General features: G+C 42.4%; 1 protein-coding gene across 1 annotated transcript; it reads right to left on the bottom strand.

The window, feature by feature from the left end:
• Positions 1 to 809: 809 nt before the first annotated feature.
• Positions 810 to 25,968, bottom strand: rnf10 (ring finger protein 10). The gene is made up of 17 exons (XM_029677821.2): positions 25,406 to 25,968; positions 19,383 to 19,567; positions 18,900 to 19,105; positions 18,713 to 18,803; positions 18,440 to 18,624; positions 18,185 to 18,321; positions 4,545 to 4,699; positions 4,251 to 4,379; positions 3,945 to 4,158; positions 3,694 to 3,827; positions 3,460 to 3,577; positions 3,247 to 3,348; positions 3,012 to 3,149; positions 2,560 to 2,651; positions 2,341 to 2,398; positions 2,016 to 2,180; positions 810 to 1,914 (listed from the first exon to the last, which is right to left on the bottom strand). Exons 1-17 carry the CDS (start codon positions 25,569 to 25,571, stop codon positions 1,835 to 1,837), a joined length of 2,355 nt encoding a protein of 784 aa, XP_029533681.1. The 5' UTR covers positions 25,572 to 25,968; the 3' UTR covers positions 810 to 1,834.
• Between the last annotated feature and the right edge of the window lie 342 nt (positions 25,969 to 26,310).

Below are 26,310 nucleotides of genomic sequence, written 5' to 3' on the forward strand. Positions count from 1 at the left end.
GTTAGAATCGGCTGCTGCTTGTGTCCTCCTGGGCTGCGTTCAATATGGGGGAAAAAAACCGTCTGCTTCGTTCAATTAAACGGAAACGGTGCTGTTCTGAACGACCAGTTGAAAAACGGGGAGGGATTAGGTTATGGGTTCAAAATGCAACGCTGCCAACCACTTCCCTTTAAATACGCCACTCATAGCATTAAACCATACCAACCAAACGGAGGAAGCGTACCTCAGTATCATCAAGAACGTTTTGGGAAAACGTGTCGTTTAATACAAACCTTTGCTCCGTTGCAGAAAGAACCCCTGGGATAAAATACAATATCCTTTGCGTGTACGGGCCATCTAGCGGTCGGATTCCCACCCATTTTTTTTTTTTTAACATTTATTTCGAAATGGTTCTTGATAGATAGGTAGGTTCTGATTTATTAAAACATTTTCAGATACATTTTTCATAAATCAAACCATTCACTAGGCAGATCGCCTAGTGGTTAGAGCGTTGGACTAGTAACTGGAAGGTTGCAAAATCGAAACCTGAGCTGACAAGGTAAAAATCTGTCATTCTGCCCCTGAACAAGGCAGTTAACCCACTGTTCCTAGGCCGCCATTGAAAATAATAATTTTGTATTTAACTAGGCAAGTCAGTTAAGAAAATGTAAAAAAAAAAAAAAAAAAAAGATTTCCAGTACACTCAACTAGCTTTCTCCTTCTGACAGCCAAGTGTCAACTAAAGTTAAAAAAATAATAGTAACAAAATAACAATTGTGCATCAATACCCTCTCATTTTGCTGCAATACAAAAAATAACCAGACAATTAGTTTGATTGTGCATAATCCTTTATTCCAATGTCAGGCCAGTTGACATTTAATGTTCATGTTCACTACAAACTTAAAAAAGAACAAAAGGAACCCTCAAACAAAACTTCTATATAGTATCTTTGCATCCCACCTTTTCACTCCTTATATAGCAAGTAATCAAAAGTCAGATCTCTAGCTTCACACATAAAACATATTTGCAACACTGAATTGAAACCAGGGGGGTAAAGTGCCAATGTTACAAATTAGACTAGGAAGGACAAACAAATGACTATGCTAGAAGGGGGAAAATGAATAGATCAAAGAGAAGAAACTGCATATCCATGGTCTAATAATTCTAACACAAGGTCCACAGTGCATTTGAGTTGTCTGCCATCAACACACAAAAGATTTCCAATCCTTTCTTTAATACTAGCTACACTGTATTCCTTGCATTTCCTCCAGACCGGTATGAGAATCAGACTCATACATAGAGGTTGTGCTATGTTCAGGCCAAATCAGAGTAAAACGCAAGCAGAACATACAACTTGCAGTGGATGAGTTTTTTGTTAAGCAGAAAAAAAATTTAAAGACCAAATTCAGTGCTGACAGTGTTTGCGACTTGGGATTGGAAATCTGGGATGGTTCAGAGGGTGTGACGTACCTGCAGCTGGCTGACTGCTACCCCAAATAAAATGCACCCCTCAAAACAATTCCATTCAACCCAACGTAGATCCTAATATGGTCTCTATAACAAATGTAACTCATTCTACCCTCCATCCTTACAGCAGATTTTTAAAGAAGATTTTCAATGTGGCAGGAAGTTGGAACACATCTTTGTAGAACACATAATAAACCAATTGCACAATGTAAGACATTGTGAGTGGGACTGTGGTGGAGGCATTACTTACCTGGGCTACATACAACAACAAAAATTCTCCATTGTCTGTCATTCTAAAATAGAGCTGCATGGAAAAATGACAGTGATGGGAGATGGATCAAACTCAAATCTGAGCAGGTGAAGGGATACATTTCAACTTCAGTGTCATCTACTTTGTGTGAATCATAGAGGTGCTGAACAGAAGCTTCTGTTTCTGCTTCTTCTTCTTCTTCTTTCCCCCCTTTTCATCTGAGAGAGAAGGAATAGGATAAGTATGCAGTATTCTAACTCCACAAATAAAGCATCACTTACACAAGCTAAGACACAGACAAACACAGTGAAAGACTGACCAGGGATGACCACTGGCCGTGGTGGAGCAGTTGGACCATGGTCCAGCTGCAGGAGTGCCTCCTCAAAGGCCTGGCTGAAAGAGTTCTGGAAACTGGGCACTGGGACCCGGTCAGACACATCACTCTCTCCATCGCTGTCTGCCGCTGGAGGAGCCAGAAGCATTTCTGAGGGAGCAGCACAAGAAAAACAGGAGTCAAACATGGACCAACACTGTCGAATACTGACACTCTATGGTCCAAACAAACATAGGGTTCAGCTGACAATGCTCGCCTTGAGCAAACAGAAACGGAGGAGAAATGAATGATGTAGACGTGGAGTTGTCACCTTTCTTTGGAGTGGTCCATGGCCCGGCATCAGCCCTGGCTTTCCCATCCCTCAGCATCTTATCAGGGGAGAATAAGGGGTGATGAGAGATAAGTCATCTAAATTGTCTATATCCAAAAGTTGTGACATCCTGACATCCAAGGTAATCAGTCTGTAATAAAAAAAATTGTAGGTACAGACATGTAGGACTGACTAAATGAATGAGTTAGGCCTACAGACCTGAGCGAAGGACATGCAGTGAGAGTCATCCTCCACACAGCCCACGCTGGGCGCAGGGCTGTCTCCAGTCAGACTAGGGAACATCATCCCATCTACAACAAGATGGAAATGGCGTTTCAATTTACAAGACACCATTTGTAATGTGCTATATTTGGGGCGGCAGGTAGCCTAGTGGTTAGAGTGTTGGGCCAGTAACAGAAAGGTTGCTAGATCGAATCCCTAAGCGGACAAAGTACAAATCTGTCATTCTACCCCTGAACAAGGCAGTTATCCCACTGTTCCTAGGCTGTCCTTGTAAATAAGAAAATTGTTCTTAACTGACTTGCCTAGTTTAATAAAAAAGAATTCCATGGCACAAAATACAAACATTACTATCAGGAGTCCATAAAACAGTGACACTTTAAAGTTCCAAGCCTATCAAAATAAAGGACAGTTGAAAGAGCTGGTCTCACCAGAGACAGCGCTGCTGGTGAGGGCTGAAGGAGGGGCCAACAGAAATTCAGGATACACTTGTGGACTGCCGTTGTGAGGTGGTGACCCAAATGCCGGGAACTGCTGAAGATTCTCCAGCCCAATATGCACCTCTGGATCTGAGAAAAAACATTCATATGAAGATACTTTATCTGATGACAATTTTTCAGTTACACATTCTACATTGAGAAACAACCAAAAGTGATATGGACTCACATTTCCCCTGCTTCTTGTTCTCCTCCATCTCAATACGCCTCTCCCTGCGCTTCTCATCCCTTGCTTTCTTTTGTCTGAGACGCTTTCTTTTCTCCAAATCATCTGAGAGTCAGAATTTAAAAAAGTGATGGAGAAAGAAGATCATTATTGGATTAGTATTTACTCCAAGAAGCAATGTACATGACTAGAATAGAGCGTATGTTCGGTTCTGACCTGCAAAGCTGTCCAGGGTCTCTTTGGACAGGGTGGGGGGCTGCAGGGCCAGCTCACAGATACTGAACTCACAGGTGAGCGGCAGGTGAGCCAGGTAGCGGTGTCGACGGCGAATCTCCTGTAGCCAAGAGAATCAAAACCTGAGATATTGCACATGTTCCTGGGATGAAGCAGAAGAAACAAAGTCTTGGTACATTTTTCAAGAACAAACATGGTTTAGATCTAATCACTTACCTCAGTGATAGTTTGCCCCTCAATCTCCACCACAGTGGCCGTGATGGTGTGGGGGCTGGCCTCTAGGCTGCCGTACTCACGTTGCAGACAGCGCACGTTCACTGGGTGCAGGAACATCTGCTGGCAGTCCTCCGCTGGAAGAACAAAGGAGTAAGTGCAGAGACTGGACTTTTGAATGTAATAAAGAAGACAAGGTAGATGTTAAGTGGAGAGACACGGATAAACCGTAGTTCTGCTAAAGGGTATCCTACCTTGGTAGAAGTAGTAGGAGGGGCCGTGCTCTGAGGTTTGGGTGCGCGCCGTTTCCTCAGCAGGCTGGGGCGCTGCATCCTCAGGGGACTCCTCCAGCACTCTCTCCAGGAGCCCTTCAGGGAGCTGTGGTTCCTCACCGGTGGCCTCCTCAGGGTCCTCCTCTGGAACCTCTGCCACCTCATCATCAAATGCAGAGGAATACTGCAGAACTGGCTGGAAAGAGTAAAACATGGAGAATCTCTCAGAGCCAATAACAAGGGCAAGTTTGGAGAGTATATTAATGGGTTATAAATGCAAACACTTACCTTGGTACTGCTAAAGGTGGTCACCACTTCCTCCTCAGGGGAGGTGGGATCTGCCAGGGTGAGATTTGACAGTTCCAGGTTGTCCTCAGCACATGCCTTCTGGTGCTTCAGCAGAGCTTCCACTCGCTCCTGGACCACAGCAGAGGAAAGAGAGGGGGTCAGTTCATGCTATATAGGCATATTATATGACTTGACCTAAGTTTGTGTAGCAAGTCAAACTTCACACACACATCACTTCTTGCAGTCGAAGCTGCCTGTATTTTAAATGACAAGCTGCTAGTTTGTCAGTGTTACCTGCAGATTGCACAGGGCACTCTGGATGAAACAGGCTGTGGCATCCTCTCCCTGGGTGAGCTGACCCTGCAGAGCGGCCTTCTCCTCGGCCACTAGGCCCAGCACCTGCTCCCGAGAGGCCAGCAGCAGTTTGGAGTACGGGCTCAGATGCACATCTACAGCACAGGGGTACAGCAATGTCACAACGACGCACATATACCATACCACAGAAACAGGTATATGGTAAACAGTGTCGCACGGTACACTAAAACGTTGGTACTTTTTCAATACTACAAACTAGGACTGTGGCAGTCATGACATTTTGTTATTGCCATTTATTGCCATGCAAATGTCTGCTGATCCCACGGTAATTGACCGTTAATGAAAAAACACGATTAGCATCTCCAGGCATACAAGTCACTGATGCAGACCTTTGGAACATTTTTAAAAGGTCTAATAAATCCATTTAATATACACCATCACAATAAATCCATCATCTATTTTAGGCAGATCTAAAGAAACATTAAACTGAAAAAAGTGTATTTCAAAAGGAACCGAATATGAGTTGGCCTACTACCGACTGTGCGAAATGTCAAAGGCTGTAGGCTAGTTTATTTAGCAGACACAATATGCTTATGAGTGCCATTATTTTATATGATTTTATTGTATTAATAACATAATTGAACTTAAATATAAATATATTTATAAATTTCGGAGTGGGTGTGCATATGAAGTGGCTATGTTGAGCATAAAAACGGCTCCTATGCGCAGGATTTAGAGTTATTTGGCAAGTTTAGTTGTGAATGACACAAACCTTAGAATGTCTTAGAAATCCAAACATATATGGGCTACATGATGCGACTACAGGCGATTAACTATTTGAAAAAGTCGCAAAAAGGGCAGGACCAGGGACTGACGAAACTGTAATCCGTATGCACTCGAATAACGACGGGCAGCCGCTTTCCCGCAGTGTAAATCATGCTGGGTAGGCTACTATAGTAGCAGCTGGGATCCTCTTTTTAGTGGCAACCATCAAAACTCTGCTTTCACATGGGATTGCATATAGAAATGTCTGTTTATAAAAACACTAATTTCACTTCACACATGTTTGTCATGGGCTCTCCAACCATGTTCCTGCAGCTACCCAATGCTTAATTTTGGAAACGTCGATAGTAACAAGTTTTCACAACAAAGCATTTCAATAAACTGTTGACAGCCCCCCCCCCCCCCATCTCTGCGCGATCGAGAAAGCAATGGAGAGGAGATGGAGAAACGCAGTGAGATATTCTATAGCTAAAAAAGGTAGTGTCAACCTATTAATTATGAAAATATTAAAACGTGCCCCATTACTAGGTTATTCAAAATCAAATTCACTATAAAATGTAGGCTAACTAAGCCACCCTGCACAATCAGTGAACCAACGGCATCGCCTAGGCCTATATGTTCTCTCCCAGACTCGTGGATAGAAAGACTGGAGCGTAGCATGAGGTACTCATTCCATCCAGAATGCATATAATACAGTCAACACTCAAAGGAAATTACTAGATTGTTTACTTTTGGGTTATAGGCTAGACCAATTAAGTACCAAAGACATCTTAAATGTTTATTTTTTTATATGCGGTAGGTAATTTATCATTATTTTGATTCAGTTTTTTGGGAGTGTGGCTTGGGCTCATATACAGGCGAATGCATAAGCTGTAATATGCGTATGGGTGTTCTACATGCAACGTCTTAAATGCTTTGAATGAAATCCCCTTAAAGCGCTGTCTATTTTGTTGTTTGGCTTTGAAACAACATCCACGACAACCATGTTTCCCACACAGTTTCAACCTGCTGTCGTCACAGTGAGGTGAGTTTTAAAATCATGATATTATTTTGATAAGTGGTTGATGTGATTTCAATAACATTTGCATTGATGTCAGAGTGGTTAGAGGGACAATAGAGCACTGAATATCAGGCCATTAGGACCTGATGGTAGTTAGCATGTTGGTTACTACAAACACATGTCAAGAGATTACTTTGACTGTGGTCATGACTGCCGGGATGGCGGTGTCACGAGAATATTGTCCCCGCAACAGCCCTAACTACAACACGAAAAACTATTAGATATCATTTTGTTACTTCCGGTTCGTCTATCAAAATGTCTCACGTTTGTAAACCAACTAAATGTATTTTACTTATTCTAAAATGTATTAATTAGCCCAAGTCTAAGACAAACAGAATCCATCACCGTTTCATATTCCCTGCAACTTTCTGAAGACAATATGACACAGGAATGCGTTCTGTGCATGCATGTCGACCACTTTGTGTAGCCTTTAGCATGCTAATGCTAACCGTCTTCAGGTAGATGGAAAGGCTTCCCCCAAACTGAAAAAGGCTTCCCCCAAACTGAATAAAAAATGTACTGCAGCGTAATATAGGTCACCTGTCTAAATACGCTTGGAAGGGGATAGTCAGATCTTTAGGAGGCGCACATCTAGGTCTGATTATCCATTGAAGGAGGGAAGCCTAATATAGCAGGGTGAGATATTAACGAGTCATAAATCACAAGGAACAACAGAAAAATAGGCTGTTAACTAGGACCGTACAAACCCTGGGATATAGCTTATAGTTGTATACGTGTGAGACCTAATGTCCGATCGAAAGACATCTCTATAGATAGTTTCAAGAAAGGAATAAGCAGTCGACTGTAAGAAGAGATACACAGAAGCAATTTGATCAGTTTTAAAAACACACACAGAAAGTTTTGAACGAGGATAAGAAGATAATTATTTGCGCGTGAGATTGATATATTGATACAGTCAAAAGTCATAAGGAACAACAAATGAAAGTAGGAACTTATTGTTGTATATGTGTGAGAACTAAATCATATATCAAAAGTCTTCCCAATAATTATTCGGGAATTCTAGGAGAGATTAACGGGAGGTATTTATCAACATAGGTTAAAGGTAATAGAAAGAACACAGAGATTAATAGTACATGCACATAGATTGTGAGAAGAAGCATAATAACAATAATAGTAATTGAATAAACATGGGTAGTGAATCCTCTAAGGGGATTCCGGAATTAACTAGAGATGAGAGATATACAGTGGGGCCCCACTGTATATGCAGGGAAAAGATAAAAGAAACATCTATTTTGGCCAGAAATGGAGAGAAGAAAAAAGTATGAATTTGATGGACGTTTAAATATAGAAAAACTGGAATCAATGATTAAACAGATACATAGGGTATGTGGGGACAAGGCACAGAAGCAACAGGCAGAAGGGCTCGACACCGCCTGCGTTTGGCTGGCTGAAGCTAGAAAAAGAGCGGAGGGGGCCAAGAAAAAGGGAGCTACTAAGGGAGGAAGGATTAGGTAGCCAGGAGCAGACAGGGAGGACTCCCACGGCTCCCACAGAGACACCACATAAACCCAAATGATACGCCTCTCTGGTAGATCAAGCGTGGAGGGAAAATCCAGACGACGAGGTGGTGATGAAACGGGGGCAGAAAAACCCGGTGCCGCCTGTCCCGTCACCACCTCCCCCATATGCTGGTCCTCAGGGAGCCGAGGGAGGGAGGGACACAGAAAGGAGGACAGGATTTAGAAACTTTATTGAGAAAGTGGATAGAGGTAGAGAAAGGGAGAAAGTCGAGAAAAGTGGATAGAGTAAGTCAAGAGAAAGGGGGAGATAAAGCATCTGTCACAAACCGGGTCATTTTACTAGAGATTGTGAGGCGGCGTGTAAACACTGCAATAAAGTAGGTCATAATCACCGAGACTGTAAAAAGAGAGAACAGAAAGGAGAAGAGCATTGAACAGTTACTATTGGGGTAATTGTAGATAAGCACAAAGGAGGCTTTAAGGGAAATGGACCGAAGAGAGACGGGAAAAAATGGACAGGATCAGACGATAGAAAGTGTTTCAATTGCGATGAGACAGGACATCTCGCCCGGGAGTGTAAGGCTCCCTGTAAACATTGTGACCGAGTAGGACACAACCACCGCAACTGCAAACAAAGGGAAAGGCAGGAGCGGGAGAGAGAGACAACGAGAGTGAGAGTAATGAAAATCATCGCCGGAGAAATGCTTGGACATTTTAAATTATTTTCTGGGAATTGTCTCAGTAGTACGTGCCTGATTTTACGACTACAGATAATTATAAATAGGGTTCTTTGCGAGGAGTCTTAGTCATTTCACTAGCTTTGGTGGTCCAGTCGTATAATTCTCGCCTGGCACACGGGAGGGTCGGGTTTATTTCACAGCCTATGCACCAATTGACTAAAATCTGGGTTTCTGATTGTAATTCAACTATTGATGTTTTTCCTGGAAAGATACGGTTGTTAGTGTTTGTTTAAGATATCAATTGAACAATAATAGCTTGTTTAAGTTAAATTGAAAGACTAATTCATCCAAAAGAATAGCGAGGCGATTTCGATGTAATACGTTGTCTATTGCCTAAATGGTCTGCTGGAATAACATATTGAGAATAGGAGAATAACTGAATCACAGAAGAGACAGTTGCCAAAAATCAATGAATCCTAATAATAAGCAGATAGGTAATGGCGATAGAGTTGTGCCCATCAAAATGTTTTTTTATTCTAAAGGGTTGAATGATGTGTGTTATAAATTTGGTGATTTACATGTTACTTTTAAGTCTTGGACATTTCATAAGTGTGAAGCTGAAAGAGAAGGGAAAGTTGTGAAGTTTAGTTTTAATCTTACGATAGAGGTTCGGCAGAACGTTATATTTTTGCCTACTGGTAAGAATAGGTCAGTTAGTTGTGCTCGCAGGCTATATTTTGCTGTAAGGGATTCAGGTCTGAATAGTTGAATTGTAAAAGTTGTGTGATAGTTTCTGATTATTGTTTATTGAAATGTTGTTTTATCTTTTAACCAGTAGTAGTATTTTTTTGTATACATTACTCTCGTGGAAAGATGTGTTTAAAAAAATGGGGCGAGGTGGGTTTATAAAAAAATTGTCATAAGGTTATTTTGAAAAATCCCACTATTTTGGCTTAAGTAACATTTAGTAACCTAGCCAAGTTTATTTTCCCGTAGCTGTTGTTGTATGTAATGTAAGAAATTTAACATAAGGCTGTAAAATTGATATTATAGTATTATCAGATTTTTTTTATTGAATAAGGTTATAAAGCCAGTAAGAATAGGTTTTAATTATGGTAGACTTATGTTAAGTATTTAGGACATATTTTAAGCCTGAAGGAGTAAGAATAAATGGGGAAAAGATTGTCAGTTCAGCTTCAGGACATCAGACAGTGGAAAGACTGTCTGCTCCATTGGTGATTAAACATGAGATGTCAGGAGGGCAGGCATGCATTCCAGTCCTCAACTCCAGGTTATGTCTAGTTAATCTGTTGGGAAGAGATACAATGACTATTGAATGTGGCCGTCACCCCCACAGAAAGCCAGAGGCCATAAAAGAGATTACTCCCACCTTTGAGGACTTGGTAGAGGGGGGTGTAATTAGAGAAAGAGATGCACAGTGCAATTCTCCAAGGTTTTGGCAAAGAAAGCAGCCCTAGTTGTGAATTCTGCCACAGAGGTATAGTAAATACTTATTGCACATGCTCAGTTGATTTTGAATCTATTAGATGCTGTACTTTTGCCAGAAAAGTTAGCTATTTGTAGATTACACAGATTGTATTTGGTTATCCATACTACCCAAGTCATTGTTTAGATATGCAGCAATATTGACACATGGGCAGAACCATGTGCCAACAGGGGGGAAGGATGGTAGAGCAGGTTAGGAAACACTGCAGGTTAGGAAAGACTTAGTGGCCTAAAGGATAACTACTTAAAAACATTTTTTTGGGGTAGAATATCCATTCCAACAATTGGAAATGGACTTCATTGAACTATTCCGAAGTGAGGGAAAGAAGGGGTGTTTAACAATAATAGATAAGTATATTAAATGGGTAGAAGCGTTCCCAACTTTCCCGACACGATTAGGGTAGCTAAAATATTAGGTCCAGATATTATCCCTAGAGTTGGTTTACTAGGATCTATTTCTTTAAACAATGGATAACACTTCAGCTTATCAGGTAGAACATATAGAATGCCAGAGTTAGGGAGACCAGAACAGGTAGACATAGAAGTTGAAGATATACTAGCAGAACACATAAGACTGTTTGTTAACCAAACCCGTATGTCCAAGACTTTGTGTCCAACAGGTGAATTACAGAGAAGGTGATTCATTCAATCCAACCAGGGGACTGGGTGTGGATCCAGTCCCTGAGGAGAAAAGACTGGAAGCAGTCCTGTTGGGAAGGCCCATACAAGGTTCTGTTAACCACTGCCTTTTCCATTAGCTGAGAGAGTCACTTGGGTCCACGTTACCCACTGCAAAGAGGTATGTACACATATAAGCACTGCTGATCACACACACACACACACACACACACACAGAGTTAGGAGAAGAACCGAGTACCAACAGGGTCCGGGGGTTACCTCCTTAATGAAGATTCCCTATCCCGACCGTTCCTCACTGTGGGTGCTCCTAGAAGTGTGAGTATGGGGTGGTACCTAGCAGACAGACTAAGGGCAGGAGAGGGTTGGCGGTTTTTGGGAAGATTAGGGGCTCTGAGCTGCATCATAGTCTTTCTGATACATTCAGATCCACCACCTTCCGGAACTAATCATACAATGCAGTTGTCATTGATAAGAGGCAAAAGACAAACAATATAAAATACTGACCATCATGGACGAGTAACTTACAGAATAGGAGTCAAAGAAGGTCAAGATGTAGGATTTAAGGTAAACAAACAATTTCCTGGGGAAGCAGACAACTGTACAGGGATTGGGTTGGCCAGATGGAAGTACTCAGCCAACCCACCTCGGTTTCCTTTAACTCCTGATGAGTACCAGCGTTATAGATACAAGAAGGGCACCGAGAACTTAGGTGATTTTAATGGCTGTAAGGCAATAGTTAATGTGACCGACTTAGGTTTGGAAGTACAGGAGAAAATTCTTAACCTCACAGCACCTATAACTGATGTAGGGTGGGCTTGTACCAGCAAAGGACGCATACTATAGACACTACCAAAAGGGTTGTTAGGAACTTGCGCCCCGGGGTTATTGGTCCAACCAGTTCGAGTTAGTCATCAGAGGCCAGTTATTGGAGGCTAAAGTAGGCACAGGAGGAGTTTTGACCTGGATGGGAGTAGCTTTGTCTAGATGGATGCTATTGGCATCACCAGGGAAGTTCCAGATGAATACAAAGCTATGAATCAAATAGGTGAAGGCTTTACCACTAGACCAAATAGGGTCCTTAACCTCCTGGCAGTCTAGGACTTTTTAGGGAAGATATCTGTGTAGATCCCTTTGTAACTCCTGGAATCAGGTTATAGCTCACACAGAGAGAGAAGGCTATGTAAATCCACATTTCCAATATACAAATAGATGGAGTATAGTAAAGGTCAGGGTTTTTGACTGCAACCCGGAGCGAGGGACGTATTGCATAAAGGTACGAATGACCATTAAAAGCGTGAAGAAAGAGGATCTCGGGTTATGGTAGGTGGGCTTCGACCAGACCAGCATCGACACGAAGGTACCATTCCGGGTAGTAGAGGTTAGGGCTCAACAGAGATTCGTGAATGAACCCGGGGATGCAGTAAAGGGGTTCTCTGACCAATTATCCGCCACCTCCCTCATGACCTGGCAAAATAGGCCGGCTCTCGATATGTTATTGGCAGAAAAGGGCGGGTTAGGTAGAATGATTGGGTTTCATTATTGCACGTACATTCCTAATAACACAGCTCCAGACGAATCAGTGACCAAGGCCCTGGCTGGTTTAACCACATTAGCTCATGAGTTAGCAGAGAAATCTGGGTGGATACTTCCCTGACTGGGTGGTTCGATAGCATGTTTGGGAAATGAAAGAATGTCCTAAGTACTCTATTGTGGGCTGTTTTCACCTGTATGAGTGTGTTGGTGTTGTGTGGATGCTGTTTGGTCCCATGTGTGAGAGGTTTAATCACCAGAACTCTAGAGAGAGATCGATGACCAACAGATGGTGAGATATGGACCGATTCCGAGCTCCGACCAGTGGGATGACGAATACAGGCCTCCAGGTCTAGGAGATGGCTCCGTTTCTTTCAACCACGAGGAGCCAATGTTGGATGAGACTATGTTTAGACAGACTGTTCCTTTAATGAAGATTATAATAAAAATCCTAAAAAGAAGAGTTATAATTGGATATAGGCCTAGAACAGTCATTGATGAGTATCAGATGTAAATACATATATTGGTTTTGTTTACTTTTATAGAACATTTATGATTCCATATGGCGATTGATGTATCAGTGTGTATTATTTAGTCATGGGGTGGATTGATAAGGGAATTTATATGCTTAAAGGTAATGACTAAGCAATTCCACCCCCAAAACGTAATTATGACATTATGTAACATATATAATGAATAATTAAATGTAACTATTAGTAATCATTCATTTCTGTAACATGTATAATGAATTAGAATGGTAAACTTCAGTATAATAAGGTTTGGGTCGAGACAAGTAGAAATGTGTGTGTGTGTGTGACTAAGAAGATACCGAGAACAATTAAACTGTGTATGACCTGACCTGGCTAGAACTCACAGGGAGTCCTGTCAAGGTTCCTCTAATCTCGGGGGAATGGAACTGCCAGTTTGGTAGTGATAAACAATGGTGAGAACCATGGGGAAGGATACATTCCACCTACTGTTCGTGTGTATGTATGTGCGTTGGCTATCTACTGTTCGTGTGTATGTATGTGCGCAAGTAGGGAGTGAGTTATAAAATGGATGTCTTTGTATTATGGACTTTAGAAAGTGCTTGTGAATAAACTGTACGAACCTTTTGCATAAGCTGAGTCTTTACTTAATTATTCTTCAACCCAGGGTCTTACAAACCTCGGGGATTGGTCAAAGCTATTGATTGTTAGTTATTATCATTGGGATTGAAAATTCTCGTGACATGTATGCAAATGTATAAAAAAAAACTGAAATATCACATTCACATAAGTATTCAGACCCTTTACTCAGTACTTTGTTGAGGCACCTTTGGCTTCTTGGGTATGACGCTACAAGCTTGGCACACATGTATTTGGGGAGTTTCTCACATTCTCTGCAGATCCTCTCAAGCTCTGTCATGTTGGATTGGGAGCGTCGCTGCACAGCTATTTTCAGGTCTCCCCAGACATGTTCGATCGGGTTCATGTCCGGACTCTGGCTGGGCCACTAAAGGACATTCAGAGACTTGTCCCATAGCAACTCCTGCATGTCTTGGCTGTGTGCTTAGGGTCATTGTCCTGTTGGAAGGTGAATCTTTGCGCCAATCTGGGGTCCTGAGCGTTCTGTACTTTGCACCATTCATATTTCCCTCGATCCTGACTTGTCTCCCATTCCCTGCCACTGAAAAGCATCCCCACAGTATGATGCTGCCTCACCATAGGGATGGTGCCAGGTTTCCTCCAGATGTGACGCTTGGCATTCAGGCCAAAGAGTTCCATCTTGGTTTCATCAGACCAGAGGATATGGTTTCTCATCAAATCTCCTTTAGGTTCCTTTTGTCAAACTCGACGCAAGCAGTCATGTGCATTTTAACAATGTCTGGCCACTACCACAAAGGCCCGATTGGTGGAGTGCTGCAGAGATGGGAGAAACTTTCAGAAGGACAACCATCTCCATAGAGGAACTCTTGAACTCTGACAGAGTGACCATCAGGTTCTTGTTCACCTCCCTGACCAAGGCCCTTCTCCCCAGATTGCGCAGTTTGGTCGAGCGGCCAGCTCTAGGTAGAGTCTTCCGAACTTCTTCCATTTAAGAATGATGGCCACTGTGTTCTTGGGGACAGTCAATGCTGCAGAATTTTTTTGGTACCCTTCCCCAGATCTGTGGCTCGACAAAATCCTCTCTGAGCTCTACTACGGACAATTCCTTCGACTCATGGCTTGGTTTTTTGCTCTGACATGCACAGTCAACTGTGGGACCTTATATTGACAGGTGTGCCATTCCAAATCATGTCCAATTAATTGAATTTACCACAGGTGGACTCCAATCAAGTTGTAGAAACATCTCAAGGATGTTCAACGGAAACAGGATGCACCAGAGCTCAATTTTGAGTCTCATAGCAAAGGGTCTAAATACTTATGTAAATAAGGTCTCGTTTATTTTTAATACATTTGCAAACATTTCTAACAACTTGTTTTTTTCATTGTCATTATGGGGTATTGTGTGTAAATTGATGAGGATTTCTTTTTTAAAGTCTGTTTTTGAATAAGGCTGTAATGTAACAAAATGTGGAGAAAGTCAAGGGGTCTGAATACTTTCTGAATGCACTGTGTGTGTATGTTATGTTGGAGGTGGTTTGAGTGTCATGTTGCCCATTGGTCTACATATTTAATTATAGTGATTGTGTTCCCCATACTCTATATACGTTATATGTTTATAGATATGTCTTGTGTATTTGATGTATTGACACAGGGCTCACCCCTGATAAAATAAAGGTTAACTAAAATAAGTAATAGTAAACTTTACTTCACTGAAAAAATAAAGAAAATGATCCACAATAGTGGTAGAGATGACCTCTGGGAGCCAACTCTAAATAGACCACATTCAAGCCCTCCATCCCCCACTCATTCAAAAGTAGGAACTGGTTCCTCCAGTCTAACCCCTGCTGCTTTCTCTGGCTCCACACCCACCCAGCCATCTAGGTGTGAAGAGGCCAGCCCATAAGCGGAGGAGGGCCAGTGCACCAGCGACAACTACCACCGAGGGAGAGGACCGTTGGCACACTGTGCTAGAGGACTATTTGGAGCCACTTCCACCAACATTTTGACCTAAAAAGCAGCCAGGACCTCAGCTGGACATTACTGGAAAGTACCGCCCCCTTCATCTTTGTGTTAATTTAAAAAATAAGTTAACATTTTTGTATGTTCTCTATAGTTTTGTCCTTACATTAATCAATTGACCAATTCGGCCAAACTCATGAGGGACACCTGGGAAAGTTCATACTAAATATTATGTAGCTCTCACTAGGGATGGGCGATATATATCGTGTGACGATAGAAAAACGTCTATGGTTTCATATTATGCTCTATTGTTTCTTTCGCTGTGTCGCAAATCACACTCTTCACGGCAATACTTTTCATCCATTGAAAGTCGCTTCGCGTTCTGAAATTTGCAACGCAAACAAACATGGAGGAGAGTGAACGTGACACAGAGCTCGTACCTAAAATAGGGGCTACTTCGGTTGCATGGACGTGGTTTGGGTATGAAAAGTCAGAAAACCGTTCACTGCAAAATATGCCGCAGGCCGGTCCTGACAACAGGCTCAAACACCACTAACCTCTTTTACCACCTACAGTGTCCTGACAACAGGCTCAAACACCACTAACCTCTTTTACCACCTACACGGTCCTGACAACAGGCTCAAACACCACTAACCTCTTTTACCACCTACACGGTCCTGACAACAGGCTCAAACACCACTAACCTCTTTTACCACCTACACGGTCCTGACAACAGGCTCAAACACCACTAACCTCTTTTACCACCTACACGGTCCTGACAACAGGCTCAAACACCAATAACCTCTTTTACCACCTACGCAAGAATCAAGTGAAACATTACGGAGTGAGTCTACGGATGAGACCCAAACAAGTACAGTCGAGTGCTCAAAACAAACCCCCGACTCAGACGTTGCAAGAGGCTTTTGCCCGCGACACAGCATATGGCAAAGAATCAGGAAGATGGAAGGAGATAACAGCTGTCGTTACAATTTACATCTGCAAAGACATGGCCCCAATTTACACGGTTGAGAAACTGGGGTTTCGTGAGTTGGTGCCAACACTCGAACCAAGGTACCAAATGCCAATTTGTTGAGTATAATTCAAAATGTAATAAGAAATAGGCCTTTACATGTGGTCATTTTAAATATTAACTATTTATTCATTGAATTTACAGAAAATGTGTATATCGTGATATGTATCGTTATAGGAAATGACCTGTATCAGGGTGTGAGATTTTGGCCATATCGCCCAGCCCTAGTGCTCACATTCCTGAATATACCAGTATGAAACATTGCACACAAACCGTTGCCCTGTTGTGGACAACATCCCAGCTTCCTATCTCAATGTATGGCCTTTCTTTTTGCATTTCAAAGATGATGCAATAAAATGCCCAAGTTTGTTTTATTTGATGTTTTACCAGATCTATTGTGTTATATTCTCCTACATTAATTTCACATCTCCACAAACTTCAAAGTGTTTCCTTTCAAATAGTATCACGAATATGCAACAGTGTGCGTGCAAAGTCATTGACTATAGCGCAGTATTCAACACCATATTACCCTCCAAGCTCATCACAAAACTGGGCCCTGGGTCTAAAACCCGCCCTGTGCAACTGGGTCCTGGACTTCCTGACGGGCCGCCCCTCAGGCGGTGAAGGTAGGAAACAACACCTTCACTTTTCTGATCCTCAAAACAGGGGCCCCACAAGGGGGCTTGATCAGTCCCCTCCTGCACTCCCTGTTCACCCATGATTGCATGGCCACACACGCCTTCAACTTAATCATCAAGTTTGCAGACAACACAACAGTAGTATCACCACCCGCAACCACAGGGCTCTCCAGAGGGTGGTGTGGTCTGCCCAACGCATCACCGGGGGCAAACCATCTACCCTCCTGGACACCTACAGCACCCAATGTCACTGGAATGCCAAAAAGATCATCAAGGACAACAACCACCCTAGCCACTGCCTGTTCACCCCGCTATCATCCAGAAGGCGAGGTCAGTACAGATGCATCAAAGCTGGGACTGAGAGACTGAAAAACAGCTTCTATCTTAAGGCCATCAGACTGTTAAATAGCCATCACTAGTACCTTAGAGGCTGCTGCCCTATATACATAGACTCGAAATCAATGGCCACCTGAATAATGGAACACTAGGTCCCTAATAAATGTACATATTTTGCATTACTCATCTCATATGTATATACTATTCTACTCCACTGTATTTTAGTCTATGCCGCGCCGACATTGCTCGTCCAAATATTTATATATTCTTAATTCCATTCCTTTAGATGTGTGTATTGTTGTGAAATTGTTAGATATTACTGCAACGTTGGAGCTAGAAACAAGCATTTGCTACACCCGCAATAACATCTGCTAAACGTGTACGTGACCAATCAAATCTGATTTGATCCTTGCCTCAGGTCCTGAGCTACAGCCAGTTCGTTTTGGGTATGTCATTTTAGTCAGATATTGAGATGAAGGGTCCTAACCAGAAGGTTACATTTTTTATTTGTTTTTATAAAAGAAAAATGCCATGGCTGCAAAAGTACCATTTAGAAATATCCCAAAAACCAGCAACCAATACATTTTCACCAGGACATAATTTTCAAAGTAGCCCGAGCTGCAGGAAAACCACAAACATGGCAACACTGGTGCATGTGCACATGAAATAAAGGGTCACAAATACACAAATCAAAATGTATCTGTTTTTCTCCAGACCTCCCCTGGTGTGATTGAATCACTTTTGTGGACTTAAAACATTAAAATGTGTGATTCTCCCTGCCTTTTTATTTTGTTGCTGCGGTATCGTGATACTAAACGTGGTATTAGAAGTCAAACTTCTGGTATCGTGACAACACAAACATATGGTAATCATCCTCCTCATCGCTCACCTCCGAAGAGTATAGGCTCCTCCACTTTCACCCACTGAGAGCTGGGCATGGCCACCAGAGCCCCCTTCTCCCTCCGCATTAAGCACATGGTGATGAGGTCACCGACTGCATACTGCCTGGTTTCCATCGCAACCACACTGCAGTGAGACATGAGGGGATAGAGTGTGTTATTCACCATTTTCAACCATTATATTTTCTTTCCCCAAAGGTGGCGATAGAGAATGTTCTAATAGGGCTATTTAACATCTCACTAACCTTTTGAGGTCATCAGAGTGCACAGACTCATAACAGATGGGGCACTTGGACCAGCTCTTGTCACTGAGAGACAGGTAGTGCAACATGCATGGCCAGCAGAAGATATGGCCACAGCGGGTGATATGGGCTGCTACCGGGGGGTAGAGGCAGATGGGGCAGGAGGGCACCTCATGACTGTAGATGCGCTAGAGGGGGGAAATAATAGATGCATTAAAAGTCCAATTAGGAGGTGGAGATTTCAAGCGAAAGAGAGGGCTGATGTACGGAACCTACCACTTGCTGCACACAGTCCCAGTTCACCAGAGTGTCTGGGTCAGTGAAGTGAGCCTTGTAGTCCTGGTCATCGGTCACCACAAACTGGCAGCTAAAGCAAAAGGAGACCAAAAGGTTAAAAAAAAACACCAATCTAACAATTCAACAAGCCTTATGTCATACTGCACTGAATTGAGAGGGCGCTCACTTGGCCTGCAGGAAAAGCTCCTTGTTGAAGGGCTTGTGCTTGTGGCCCCACTTGTTGCGGCGGCCCCAGCAGGAGTGTCCTTCTCCTCCTAGACCACCATGGCCCACACGAGGCTCAAAGGTGAAGTTGAGCAAGTGGTTTAGACTGATCTTTTTAGGTCCAGCAAACTGAGCCGGGTTGAACTCAGCCTGGCGGCACTCTGCTACCTGGGGGAAGGGAGAAAATAATTACAACCGAACTTTCCTGATTCACAGGCAGAAATAATAATATTCCTATGGGTTGATGCCTTGTTTCTACCGATCAGTGACTCATATCATTCTAGCATATAATGTCACTATAATAAGTGCTATTTAAGAGCGAACAAGATCCCAAAGTGGGAATATACAACTATAGGGCCGAACAAAGCTCTCTTAAAATAGGCTTATGTAGGTTATTCCATAGCCAATGACAGATTCATGTTGTTGTTATCTTGTGAATGCTCACCTCGTCACATCTTCCTTCACCTGTAACGCAATACTGCCGGGATCCACCTCTCTGGGGAGGTCTCTTGTCAAAATTCTTGCTTTTCTGTGAATTGGTGCGACGAGGGCCAGGGAAACTGTCACTCTTGGGAACGGAGGGCTCTCGCTTGCGGCTGTAGCGCTTAGAACCTCCATTATTCTTACCATCTGAGGAGAACAACAGGGAAAAAAATAAGGGAATTTATCATTCCAGCAGGATCATCAGCAATTCTATTTGCATTATCATTGCTTTTCTCATGCTCACTGTTGCCCGTGAGGCACTATGATGTAAAGTAGAAATGAACATGTACCAGCTTGTAGCCTAAATCAACCAAAGGAAGGGTGAAGATCATGCAGATCTTGCTGATATTATTACTGTTGTACCAAATACCTCTCTGAAAGACACCAACGCAGAAAGGCATATTGGTAAAAAGATAAACATATCCTGCCGGGCCTCTCGTTTAAAAAAAAAAAAAGCTCATCTTTAGAACCCACATGACTAGTACAGAGTGAGCCGTGTCAAGTGCACTTATCAGCACAAGCCAGAGCAAGTCAAGTCACACTTGCACACAAGTGATAGATCACTCTAAAATGTCCTCTTGTGTGTAGATCCTGTTACGTGCCTCAATCCCAAATGAATGGCAAAGATAGTCTACAACAGTTGTCAGCAACCGGTCGACCGCTACTTAAACCATTTTATATTTCAACTTCAAATGAGGTAGAGATTTCCCAAAGATCACAGATAGTGGAGGGAGTGAGAGCTTTGCTGCTATAACAGCCTCCACTCTTCTGGAAAGGCTTTCCACTAGATGATGGAACATTGCTCCAGGGACTTACTTCCATTCAGCCACAAGAGCATTAGTGAGGTCGGGCACGGATGTTGGGAGATTAGGCCTGGTTCCAATTCATACCAAAGATGTTCGATGAGGTTGAGGTTAGGGCTCTGTGCAGGCCAGTCAAGTTCTTTCACACCTATCTCAACAAACCATTTCTGTAACACCTCGCTTTGTGCACAGGGGCATTGTCATGCTGAAACAGGAAAGATCCTTCGCCAAACTGTTGCCACAAAGTTGGAAGCACAGGATCGTCTAGAATGTCATTGTATGATGTAGCATTAGGATTTCCCTTCACTGGAACCAAGGGTCCTAGCTCAAACCATGAAAAACAGCCCCAGACCATTGATCCTCCTCCGCCAAAAACTTTACAGTTGGCACTATGCATCGGGGCAGGTAATGTTCTCCTGGCATCTGCCAAACCCAGATTCATCTGTCGGACTGCCAGATTGTGAAGTGATTCATTACTCCAGAGAACGCATTTCCACTGCTCCAGAGTCTAATGGCGGCGAGCTTTACATCACTTCAGCCGACGCATGGCCTTACGCGTGGTGATCTTAGGCTTGTGCTTGGCCGGGGAAACCCATTTCATGAAGCTCCCCACGAACAGTTCTTGTGCGGACGTTGCTTCTAGAGGCAGTTTGGAACTTGCTAGTGAGTGTGGTGTGGCCTACCACTTCACGCCTGAGCCTACTACTTCACAATAACAGCACTTGCAGTTGAACGGGTCAGCTCTAGCAGGGCAGATATTTGACAAACAGACTTGTTGGAAAAGCGGCATCCTATGACAGTGCCACACTGAAAGTCACTGAGCTCTTCAGTAAGGCCATTCAGCTGTCAATGTTTGTCTATGGAGATTGCATGGCTGTGCGCTTGATTTTATACACCTGTCAGCGACTGATGTCTCTGAAATAGCCAAATCCACTAATTTGAAGGGGTGTCCACATACTTAGTGTATAATATGGCCTGATAAGAATATTGACAAGTCAAGCATAGCCAATATGCTGTGATAATGTATTAGGCCTAATGCACAAACCTCATTCCTACAGAACTGTTTTTATGTTTGTGTTGCATAGGCTTGTTTAAAAAAAGAATAATATCAGAGCGGTAGACCTCGGCTTGCTTTTTGACTGCGAAAGTGATCTTGACTCAAAAGATTGGTGATCACTGACCTACAATGATGAAATGAGGTGTCATCCACTGTCGTAAGTCCGATAACTAGCTAACCCCACCAGCCTCTATGGACGACTGTACAACAATACTAAATTAGTATTCTGTATATGCATGAAACACACACTTGGAATAATTTTCTCCTCAACGGAGGGTCACATATTGCAGTTATGAAACAGCCCAACTTAGCCTGTTTGAACAATAGTTTACCTGTGGTTACATATCAGTAACATATTGAAAAAGGCCAAAATACATTAAATTCAATGCAATGTGCAGAAATCATTATGCACCGACTCTTGGTGATGGTGTCAATGCTCTGTCAAAAGGCACGACTTACATCACCTCCAATATCACGTAAACAAACCAGCCCTACCACTAGGCCCTGCAACGTAGCGTGGATCAGAGTATGTGAGCGGAGCGTGCACAAGGTGACTGCAGCGTGGCGCGAGATTCCCAAAGGCTGGAGCATCGGCCTTCTCGCCCGCTTCAATTTCGCTCCAGCAATGCTCACTTCACGAGCTCAGGGCATGCCCGCCCCAGCATGCATTTGTAGTCTACTTGTGTGCTGCTATAGCCCCTTGCTTTAGCTACTGTCATGGAGTTCCCTAAATATTTTCATAAAGATACTGATAAAAATCAAGGTGACTTATAAAGATCAGGACCAAGAGCAAGAGAGAAGGTGCGGTGATGTAGTGTCCACAACTAAAGAATCATTGTGGAAAGTGTATTTTCAGTTATCTGAAGTATGATGTGTACGTAGTAAGTACACCATGCTAAAAGGAACGAGGTGGGTAGATAAATGCTTTGCTAGAATGGCACACTTACAAACTACAAATCAGATCCCTTAAAAATGTTATTTATATTATCTATACAATCGGCCATAACGGATTTTGGCCCAATAAGCCTGGCATATTTAAATAAACTTTAGGTCTACCTATGGAAAGAATAAAACGACTCTGCCCAGCCTGGCAAGAACGCACAAAAGGGTGTTTAGCATCCCCAGTGGCTCTGCAAGTGTGGAGAGAATATTCTTCGCTGCTGACCTGCTCTCCAGGCACCATCACGAGCCTGAAGCCACAGACTGGCCAAACTCATGTTTCTGAAAATGAATTCAAAAGGAAAGTCATTTTTGATTTAATATGTATTTAAATTCTAAGTAAGTCACAGCCTAAATGCGCAATTTATATAATGTAATGATTTAATACCATGAAATGTGCTTTATGCCCCTACCAGCCTATTGTGTCGCACTTGCAACTGCTTCAATGTACTTCTTTGTAGGCTATAGCCTTGAAATAATATAGTCTAAATAATTCATTTTTCATTCCTTCTCAGGCTCACTGTCTGGCTCCTGACCCATTTAGTGTTTATGCTGTTTAATATGATACGTAGTATATTGAAATGGTCACTTCTTACATTCACCTTTTCATGTTTTTTCAATTACTTTTCATTCAAATCCATATGGTTTGGTTTCAATACTTTAAAAAACAAAAATTGGTAGGTCCAGGTCGTCACAAAAAAAGATGGGGGCTGGTTACATTGTGATCTTAATGAATGGAGCAAATTCACGTGTCGTGAATAACAATGGTGGAATTGGCAGATCACCTTCAAAATAAAATTACCCCACTGAACTGATGCAAACATATAAAAAGTGTAATCGTGCAACAACTGTACTAGACGCTAAACAAAGTTGAAATGTTGTTTAAATTCAATAAAAGACAACAGTTAATTTGACACAAAAAAAGATGAAGAAATCTGTTGGAACTGCACTGTGGATGTATTATACTTCAGAATTGCATTGGGGACATACAGTCCCAGTCAAATGTGTTATTTCATAGTGTTGATGTCTTTGCTATTATTCTACAATGTAGAAAATAGTACAAATAAAAACCCTTTAATGAGTAAGTGTCCAAACTTTTGACTGGTACTGTATATTGCAATGTATAGCCTTACACCATTTCATGGACTCGATCCCGAGGTATCAGCCTACTCGGTAACCACGTTCACATTAGTAAAGTCATACCGTATTACACCATTTCATGGACTCGATCCCGAGGTATCAGCCTACTCGGTAACCACGTTCACATTAGTAAAGTCATACCGTATTAAATCATTTAATTAAAAATCACAACAGCTGTGATGGACACAGTTTTGGTACAATTTTATAAATGCTGACAGAATGCGAGAAATGGCAGTGGAAACATTTATGGGCAAATATTGATTTAAGAACCATCATATCGAAGTAAATTTGGAGTCACGCGATGATCATGTGTGGTCCTCTTACTACAACTCGGGGAAACCATGCAGTTTATTAGGCTACAGATGAAATAAGTTATGAACAACTTCACAGGGTGGTGAACGTGCACGGTGTTCCTGCTGCTCCTTTCCATTAAATATTGAGGCTCTTATTCTGGTGACATGATGATAGATGCTTGACTCACTCTTATCTAGGGCTGTGACGGCCATGACATTTAGTCAACCGGTTATTGCCATGCAAAAACTGCTGGTCTCATGGTAATTGCCCGGTAATTAACAAACACATTTAGCATCTCCAGGTCTCCACGCCTTTGGAACAGCTACATAAAAGTAGAATTCATTTCATATACACCATCACAATAAATCCATTATTTTAGGTAGGTCTAAAGAAACATATGATAAAAAATGGATTATGTTACTTGTTACTAGATAGCTGACCGCTAGACAAATTTGTAGTTGGCCTAATCATTGTTGAATTACCGATCAGGGGTCCACCATTGAATTAGTTAGTCACTGACGCAAATATCACATGAAAAACTGCATATATTTCTCTACACCCTATGGCAAAATGTGTAGAACTGGAGGAAATTGGTTGTAAAACCGCAAATTTTCCTGTCTGCCCCATGGCAAAATGAGTAGAATTACATGAAATGAGTTATAAAATTGCAGAATATTCTCCCCGCCCCATTTCAAAATGTGTAGAATTACAGCAAACGTGCTTTAGAAACCACAACATTTTCTCTACTTCCCATGGCAAAGTGTAGAAGTGCACATTCTTTTTTAAATATATAAATCAATAAAGTCAATCCCAGCTGTCAAGAGGGGGTAGCAAGAGGGGGGAGCCTCATGATGATTTCAGATGTGTCCCCCACCCCAATCAAAGTTGCCCATCCCTTTTATAGATCATTTGGATACGAAGCACAAAAGTGCTAATATAGGTACCACTGATTTGTGCCACAAATGCAAAAATGTTAGCATTTGAAACAGTGACAATGTTACCAAAACATGGGTTGCAATCATACCTTGTCCATAGAGCATTTACATGGTAAGGAAAACAAAATGTTATTTGGTTAAACAAAAAAACATAATAGAAGGAACACCTCCTTCTAGTGGTAAGAAGCTGGTAGTTGTTGGTGACATCACCAAATTCACTGAGAAGACATTACCGATGATGAAGAAACAATACTCCAAGCCACAGCTCCATACTACTTCAGACATACAAGAACTGATAATGTATACTTGTTGTTTGGTTGGGATTTGTGTGGGGTTGTCCGTGGGTGGCTTTTGACCAGTTCTTTGGAGTCATCATGTCTTACTAATTGTTAGAAAAAAACATTTGGTCCAAATCGGATGTTAGGTACTGGGCATATATTTATTGAATATTATAGAAATCCTATAAACAAAAAAAATGTCACTGGGTGCAATCAATTTGCTTAATTTCTCAGATATCAAGTTACATTGCAACAAAATAATATTGCAGGAATGCTATTATTTTCTGTTCTGAGATGGTGGGTGAAATGGCTTACGACATGGAACGACCCCACAGCAACACAATATCTAAGAAGATAATATTTGTGTAAACTCTTTAGAATTGTAATCTGTGGGGGTCATTTTGTAGGCTGATTAGCCGTTACCTATGGACCTTGTGTCGCTCTACTCCGTGACACCCAAATACTACAATTCTAAACGAGTCAGAGGGGGATTGGCTAGGATTTAGTTCGAATGAGAAAAGCCATTGATTAATGTTCACCTGTTTTCGGTTTAGATTCTCCCGGTGTTGGGCCTGTAGAACTCGAACGGGGCGGAACCTTGTTGCTGTTGGCATTGCTGTTTGGATTCTTCTCCATGGTTGTGTCCTTTCTGCGAGAGGTATTTAGGCCGAGTTCCGGGCAGAGAGCGTCCGAGCTCCCTAGCATTAAATGGGACAAAGGGAGAGGAGAGCAGATTGTAGCGAGTGCGGGTCAGGCAGCGAAGGCCCTGTTTAATTTCGGTCAAAATGGGAGACTCCATTACGGCGACATCTTGACAACAAAACAAACCAAGAAAAATAGAGACACAATTTAGGCGTCTCAGTAATGGAGGCGGTGTAGAAATTGAGAACGAAGCGAAGGCTCACACCGGGGCCAAGACCCAGGAAAGTTGAGCGTTTTCGCGTTCTGGGAAACACTTGGCCCCAAAAAGGCGCTGACCGTTCTCCAAAGAATGGAAAACGGACAAATGTGCAGTTATCCCCCCCAAAATATATGATCGTACGGACGAGCTAAAACTAATGGCGACAGGTCGCCAAACAGGAACCACAGAGACCCGGATGAGACATTTGCGCGTTGTTGTTTTGTACAGGGTGGGATTGTGGGAAATGTAGTAGAAATCCACCATCAATGAGAATACAAGTAACAAATGTGAATAGTAGTTCAGAGTGAATTGTCGCCCCCCTCGTTGTGGTCCTTCTCTAAATGTTTGAGGAAAAAGTGGTAGTATGGTTGACTAGCTCTGGAAAACCCAAGGGGGGGGGGGGACATATACCCAGCCCTTGAGTTCCCAATTGAATGTACCGCATGGACTATAGCTGGATCAATGAACTATGATCCCGACCCTCTGTTTTAACGTTTAGAAACGTTAATAATCCTTGCTTGTGATATGGTTGATGGAAACCTT

This window comes from Oncorhynchus nerka, linkage group LG13 (genome assembly GCF_034236695.1).
Source record: "Oncorhynchus nerka isolate Pitt River linkage group LG13, Oner_Uvic_2.0, whole genome shotgun sequence".
Taxonomy (NCBI): domain Eukaryota; kingdom Metazoa; phylum Chordata; class Actinopteri; order Salmoniformes; family Salmonidae; genus Oncorhynchus; species Oncorhynchus nerka.

Excerpts from the sequence above, each read along its gene's own strand:
- rnf10 (XM_029677821.2), bottom strand. The coding sequence starts at position 25,571 with ATGCTAGGGAGCTCGGACGCTCTCTGCCCGGAACTCGGCCTAAATACC. Across the intron at positions 18,322-18,439 it reads CACTCTGATGACCTCAAAAG|TGTGGTTGCGATGGAAACCA; the intron begins GTTAGTGAGATG and ends GTCTCACTGCAG. Across the intron at positions 1,915-2,015 it reads ACGGCCAGTGGTCATCCCTG|ATGAAAAGGGGGGAAAGAAG; the intron begins GTCAGTCTTTCA and ends CTTCTCTCTCAG.